The sequence below is a fragment of the Gadus macrocephalus genome, chromosome 14, assembly GCF_031168955.1.
Source record: "Gadus macrocephalus chromosome 14, ASM3116895v1".
Taxonomy (NCBI): Eukaryota; Metazoa; Chordata; class Actinopteri; order Gadiformes; family Gadidae; genus Gadus; species Gadus macrocephalus.
Window position 1 is genome coordinate 10,302,841 of NC_082395.1, and position 7,996 is coordinate 10,310,836.

The window sequence follows — 7,996 nt, forward strand, 5'->3', positions numbered from 1 at the left end:
GATGCACATCAAGGTTTGCCCAAGAGAATAAACAGCAGTCTCGATTGATGAATAGGTTTTTTGGATCGATGAGGCATTCATGCCATTGCCATGCATTCAGCCGGTCATTGCTGCATAGGGCGTTGCATCACAGTCAAGAATGAATCACATGGGACCAGAAGGAGGTAAATGTCTGAGAGTCTTTTCAGGCTTAACCTCTCTCCCCCGGTCCCAGGCTCTTACTGTGGGAGCTGTGAGGGATGAATTAGAGCGAGCACACAGAGTTACGCTACACCAGACCAGAGCTTGTCCTCGCCGGCCAAGCCTGGTATTGATTGCAGGGTGAGTCACACGGAGCGCTGTTGAGCGCAGGAGGAGAAAAATGCCACACTACTTAGTTTCTTTTTGTGGTTGTTTGTTGTTGTGCTTTCAGTTTGTATCCATCTCTGGATATTTATTTAAAACAACCATCCCTGAGTTTTTATTTCCCTCAATCTAGACAGGAAGTGCCACCTGGGGAGAACACCCTGCTCCTGTCCGAGTCAGCCGGGCCAACACTTTTCGATTTTGGCTTTATACAGTGAGCTTGTGATGGATACGTGTGTTCAGTTGTCTTGAGTAATGTCAGCAACAGGTCACACACAATTCTAGTCAGTGAAATGTTGTTTGAAAAGTGGTTGAAAAGAGTTTCCGGGAATAGTTTCTGTATTCAATGATGAATTAAAGGAGGGCGTTTTTTATGTAGTAGAACCACAGGAGACCCATAATATATATATAGTCTAATTATGGGAGGTTTCCTTCATGGCTAGTCTTGCTTAAACAGCAGCAATCATTGATTGTTTACACCCCTGCCTAAGTAAGTGCCAGGAATATTGAACCACGCAACAGTTTATATAAATATAAAACGTAGTTGCATAGTAATTGACATTGGATTTAAAAACTTCCCACACAAAGCAATGGGGTAATTTGTCAGCAGGCTGGAGAATGATTTATGTAGTATGCTAGTCTTTCTATCAGCCAGCAGAATTAATAAGTATAAAATATGTATGCCAATCAGACTTTGTAACTACATGCTTGGTGGAGCTTGAGTCTGCATAAAAAAAACACGTGCTTGTATTTTTGCACTGTAGCCATAGCTATGGCCATAGTTGGTAATTAATGGAGTCACAACTACTATTCCCTAGTAGTATACAGTAGTATACAGTACTATTCACTAGTTATACATGATAACAAGTTTAACATGATTCCACAAGTGTAGATGTATTTCCCATGGTTTGAAGTTCATTTTTAGTTCATACGGAGCGGTAAAAGGAAGACAACCCCCTTTCGGAGAATGTTCTAATATCCTGATTACCACGGACTCGGCGTCATGATCCGATCACAATTTTAATCAGGGCGCAATAAATAGCTTCAGTATTCTCAGGGGTGCTCCCTGTTCCTCTGTCTCCTCTCCCTGAAGGATCGTTCCCTAGCGCCGCTCTCTACGCGCGCAAGGACAAGCTGGAGCGCCCGTCCCACGTGGCCACCAAGACCTTCCAGGCTCTGCGCATCTTCGTCAACGACGAGATGAACGAGCTGCACGCGGGGCTGCGCGCCGCCCAGACGCTGCTGAGGCCCGGCGGTCGCCTGTGCGTGCTCACCTTCCACTCCCTGGAGGACCGCCTGGTGAAGCGCTTCCTCAGCGGGGGGGACATGGCCACGCTGGACCAGAGACACCCGGGCCAGAGGCTCCGGAGAGGGGCAGGGGAGGGGGAGGAGGAGGAGGGGGAGGAGGTAATGGGGGGGAACCGGACGAAGACGACGTCGCACTGGTCGCCTCTACAGAGAGGGGTCACAACGCCAGGGAAGGAGGAGCTGGCGGAGAACCCTCGGGGTCGCTCCGCTAAGCTCCGAGCCGCGCTGAGATGCTAGGACATTGGGACGGTTTTGTCGATAGGTGTTTTCAAACATTTCTCTGGTCGTAGTCATAGTTTTGTACCGCTAACCTCATGTGGCCATACTTAGATTATTATAAATTATTATAATATTAAAGACAATCCAATCAAATATGAAGATTTCAATTATTATTATGATTATTATAATAATTATTATTATTTATATGGATTCATTTACATATCTTCCTTGACTCTCACAAGTGAATATATTGCAAAAAAAAAAGAGACTTTAAAGGACTGTTTTTTACGTACTGACTTTATTATTTTCAATTGAGATAACTGTTCTACCCAGGTTCTGTGTGTTCTTCGTATTCCTCCCGATGAGCAATAGAGTCCAACTTCTACTGTATTGCATGAATCAGTAATGCCACAAAATACCAAGTGACGCAAGTGTCAGAATTGGTGATGAATGAGAAGGGTGACTGTTATGAAACATCTTCTCACTTTAACTTAAAGCAGACGACGTGATGAACTTTACTATTTTACTTTGACTAATTGTTATTGCTCCATTAAGACGATCAACACTTTTTTTTCTCTCTTTCCCTGCCTCCTTCATGACACTATAAATATACCCTACTTGTTACCTTGGAAACTAAACGACTGAGTAACATTTAACTGCATCTGAAAGTGCAGTGTTTTACGACAATCAATGTCAAATGCTTGTGCTTAATATTGTCCTTCTAGACATTGTCACAATGGTTGATACATAGCCATCGGAACTAAACTGTGCTATTATTTTGGTTGCAATTACTTTAGCTAAAAATGACAATTATATAGATTTCATTTAAATATTCACCTATTATCATATAATCGATAAAGGCTTTGGCTTATTGCTATTGATTTTCATGGAATCACTCTCTTTTGACTCTGGACTTGATCCTGAACTTCTTTAGCAGATTGAAATCTTAATATAATAATATAATAATAATAATAATAATAATCTTTTCCTTGTGATAAATACTCCAAGCGTATATATTTTATTGAGCTCAAGAGAGCCAGATCAATTATTATAAATCAATCATTGTTACCTATGACTACAAGTTTTCAATTACCATGGAAACACAGGTGGCGGTTAATCTGAGAATGTTCTATTGTTGTAAACTTTAAAGGTGCACCATGCAGATTATTGGTTTAAAATGTTTAAAAATGAACTAAATATACCTTGAACCCCAAATCAATCTACAGACCCGTTAGCCAAATTGGCCACCAATTTAGCTAATTGGCGAGAACGATAACTAAACTGTTACTGAAATGTAATTCTTTATTGTGTGGACAATAAATCCCAGGAACCATGACCCTAACACCCTGTATAAGCCCACTATCGAGGGCACTCACCAAATATATGTGCCACAGATTCATGCTGCGTACAAATAAAACATCCCTCCCCAATGGATGGATCCAGGTGGCTTGTTTGTCGCCATTAACCCGTGAACCATCCTCCACTGGAGGTCGCCCTGTCCGGTTTTTAACGGGTAGCTTGTACTGGGACCACCAGCAGTTTTTTGGAGTCTGGACCAAATGAATCTATCCACCTTAACACCATAATCCCTGTCAGAGAATGGAAGTGTGACGCCTTTCTGCATGCATTATGCCTCTTTCCTCTTACCAATTTATTGAAAATCTCCAAGCCGTGGGGTTTCAAAGGAGAAAAGTTGGTTCTTCAACGGTACTCCCCTTCATCAATCCCATTTTTAGAGTGAGTACTGTTTTCAGGAAATGTCGGGATGCACATACCAATAGCACATTCCTTGACAGAAGTCTTGAGGATCTAATGTTGGACTGTTTTCCCAAACTGGTTCAGAAGGATTCATTCATTCTGAGCAGGTAATCTATCTTTACGCATCCAGCTTTCCCAAGAGCAGATTGCAGCCCGGCTAAGAAGGGAATGTATTTCTAAAAAATGCTGATAGAATAACCACTCCTTTAAAGCCACATTTGTGAGTCTCATTAGGATCTCTGGTCACGTGGAACACCTGCCAGGCCTGCAGTACTGATCCATGAGAATGTGGCGGTTTCACAGAGATTACACAAAACAAACGACTTGCTGTAACCAAGGCGGCCGGATTTTCGCGGCAGCAGTTCTGCTGTTTCCAACCAACGTTGTCAACAGTCATACGACAGCGTCTGTGCTGCTTTTGAGTCTAAATATCATCATAGAGGCAATGTCTGTATGGTCCTGTCCACCCTGCTTGACAGGTAGGCCCAAGTACAAAACCGTGGCTCATTTCAAGTGTTGTCTTGTCCAAGTTAGGTAATGAATGATTAGTCTGCTGGACACCACCAACCTCTTGGTTGGTTTTGGACGAACAAGTCTGCAATCGGGTCGAGACGGCTAAGTGTATGCATATTTTTTCAAGTGTATAGCTTGTATTGCGCTCAGGAGTGCCACATCAATGATAATAAGTTGTTGTTACCTATGACTAAAAGTTCTCAATTACCATGGAGAAATAGGTAGCAGCCCATCTGAGAAAGTTATATTATTGTTAACTGTAATCAATGCATCAATTGACTGACGAATCAAAGAACTGGAGGAGATTATGGATAATATTGGAACACAGCTTAAAGTGAATGGAAGGAAGCACCGGGAGATTTTAATCATGAATAACAATTTATGGTGCACTACTTCAGACTTGAGGGTCTGTATGGGGTCTGATGTGTGTGTATGTATGTATGTATATATATATATATATATATATATATATATATATATATATATGTGTGTATATATATGTGTGTATATATATATATATATATGTGTGTATATAAATATATATATGTATATGTGTGTATATAAATATATATATGTATATATGTGTGTGTGTATATATATATATGTATATATGTGTGTATATAAATATATACTGTATATGTGTATATATATATATGGTTAACACACGGATAGCTGACAGATGATTGGCATTTCTAACCCTAAACCATACGTGCTTCAGATCTTTCAAACCTAAGAGAAGTATGGAGAGAAGCGTTGGCAGTGTTTTATGTCATCCCCTTGCCCTTTACCTTCCCTTGCCTTCATGCAGTATGACCGGATCATTAACAAGCATCCACCACAATACCTCTCAATCACTGTGTTTCCTCTGTATATTCTAGAAGAAGCTCGCAGCCCTGCTGCGGCGGAGGAGACGTGCTGAGCCCCTGGCTCCGGCTCCGAGTGCAGGAAGACTGCAGAGGTGTATGGTGGTTTTTATTTAGGTACGTAGGGGGGGAAAAGAGGTAGGTACATACACACACACACACGTTCCAGCTCCACGACTTTCTCCTGCTTGGCCCCGCCCCCTTATCCATCCCACGTCAAACTCTCACTCTCCGCCCAATTCTGCTGCTCCACCTGCTATAAAAAGAACTCTGGGTGAAAACATACTGAGGTCAAAGCTATTTGAATATATTTTGTGAATGACGCAAGGGCTTGGGTCCTCATGGGAAGCAGATTAAAGGCAGACATGAGACAGACTTCAGATAATAACATGGCAGCACAGACCAAGGCTTATGTGTCGTTTGCTGATTGCAATTTAAACTTCATTCCAGAAGCAATCTCCTGTTGGAATCCATCCAGAACTAGCATAAGGGACAATGCTGATCACAGGATAGTAAGGTGTGTATGTGTGTGTATGTATGTACACACACACAGACACACATAGAACCACAATATATATCCATCCATCCATCCATCGAGAGGGAGAGAGATATGTATGTATAGAACAATATCTATATTTATGTAGATATATTCATAGATAATTAGATAATTAAAATATATATACAGATAGATTTTTGTCTATTCAATATAATATAATATATATATATATATATAGAAAGATACAGAAATATAGATCTATGTATAGATATACTGTATATATATTTGCAGTTAGCATTTCCAACCTGTATTTTCCAGAAGGGTTGTGTTTACCTTTATTTAGTTTTGTATCACCAGTATAAAATGACTAATACATGATCTTGTGAGAGGCAACGGTCCCTTTCCTTGGCTCGGGTCGAACGAATGCCTTTATTTAGTAACCATGACAATAAAGTCAATAAACAAAAAATGTACGACGGTCTACCAAAGCTTCATTCTGTTAAGATCAAGTCATATTTTCGAAAGCCTTTGTCTTGAAGCAAGTCAATAATTATGAACAAATGCCAAGCCTGCTGAACTATGGCTTTGAAATAACGTCCGCTTTGAAGGGCGGGCAGCGGAGAGACACGTTGATGTCGTGAAGTAGGCTCCTCGGGAGGAAATAGCTTTGAGGAAGAAATCATTATGATTCCTTCTGGAAGGAGGAGGAGGGGTCGGGAGACAAGGGGGGTTTGTAATCGACACCAATGAGGCGATATATTGGATCTGTGGGAGAAGAATAACATAACTGTCCTCACAGTAGGCGTCTATGACTAAACCTAACAGCCCTTTCTCCTCACAGCCATTCTCCAGTGTCCAGAAAATTACCTGTCTGCTCGCAAGCCCACAATATTCTCAGCACCAGTCCATACAGTACCATCAGGGATCTGAGAGTCTGTGAAACTGGGGGATGCTGATCAAACAGTCACCCTGGGGTTAAAATGATATGGTTGTTTTCTGTGAAAATTAAATTGACTCCATAAACGTGGCGAACCCACTTCATTCCTCTAATGGAGGTGTTCTCAGTCTTGTCTTGTCGTCAGTTTGTCTCCGTGACCCCTCTTGGGCTGGGAGGGAAATTGTCGATGTTGATGTCGACAATGGAAGTAGTCCCGGGGCCCCTGGATGGTTCACGCAGCTCCTGGCTCTTCTGTTAAGTGGGCTGCCGAGGCGTACCGTTATCTGTGTTATTCGTACATCACCCCAGGTTTTCTTCCCCATCCGCCCCTTGACTTGAAAGGCCGCCAGTAATTGTGTAACACTTTCTGAGATTTTTTACAAATTATAACTACAGTTTTTTATTCACACACTTAGTGTTTTTATGTGGGAGCTAGCATTTGAAAGATACAAGTTAAAGGCTGGCCAAGCAATACCACAACATATGTAAGTTTTGGCATAATATGGGTGTAGGAAACGTGCCTATCACTAAGGCATTGATGGCAGTTACCGAGGCGAGCAAGCTATTAGACTCCGAATTGAGATTTGTGTATATTTTTTAAAACAGTATATTTATACATTGATGATATTATTATGTATTGTATTTTTACAAGCTATAAGTCAAATAAGATCCCATTTCAAAAGAAAGTGGAAAGTGAGAGCAAGGTTAACACAACACAATACGGATTCACTATGATTGGCAAAGATGAGAGAACAATAGTTAGTCTCGGCCGGGGAACAGGTGTGAAAGTCATTCTCTCCACAGTCCAACTAGGTGTCTTGAGTGTATAATAAGGAGGACATACGGAACAGAGCAGACACCTGTCATGCATTAGATGAGTAATAGAGAAACCTATTGGGAAATAACTAAGACATAAAGAACTCTGTCCACCCTATAGCACCTGCAGGCATGTGTTCTCATGTAGAAGGCTTCGGTGGATCATCAACCAACTAAACACAGTAGAGTGCAATGGAGGAGTACCATGGTGTTTCACTGAGGCTTTGGTAGTGTGATTTAAGACAAGTCATAAATCTATTCCAGTAAGTTGCCAATAGAAACACAGCAGGCTTTTCTTGCATGCTGGCATGCCCGTATGGATGTAAAAATACGTCAAGCTTGAAAATAACCGTTCCCTGGAGCAACGTTTTTTTATTTGTGGACGGAAACAGGACATGTATTTATTGCCGTAGTGGGAAACAAAAGCACACAGAGATTACGGACCCTGGAGAAAAATATGCGTGGAGACATAAAAACTCACTTACTTTTACAAACACTTTGTATAGTTTCCAAATATGTTGTTCAGCCTTTCATGGTATCGGTATACGGCTGGCCATTCTGTGACGTAGGTGGCGGCTTCATTTTACACACTCACAACAAGGCTATATAAAGTTTTTTGTCTCATATGGCAAAATCTGATATGCAATTATCTCAAAGACAGCGAGCAGAATTAAAACTTCTAGGATCTGGTGTAATATTGCTGAATGATACTTGATCTTTGACAAAACATCTGTCAGTTTC

The 7,996-nt window shown here is 41.2% G+C and overlaps 1 protein-coding gene across 3 annotated transcripts in view; it reads left to right on the forward strand.

The window, feature by feature from the left end:
• Positions 1 to 2,025, forward strand: part of mettl15 (methyltransferase 15, mitochondrial 12S rRNA N4-cytidine) — a 35,483-nt gene extending 33,458 nt beyond the window's left edge. For all 3 annotated transcript variants that reach the window (XM_060070754.1, XM_060070753.1, XM_060070755.1), the window contains exon 6: positions 1,439 to 2,025. In XM_060070754.1, coding sequence (XP_059926737.1) covers positions 1,439 to 1,890 — 452 coding nt within the window. In that variant the 3' untranslated portion in view covers positions 1,891 to 2,025. The remainder of the gene's footprint in view (positions 1 to 1,438) is intronic.
• The last annotated feature ends 5,971 nt before the right edge of the window (positions 2,026 to 7,996 follow it).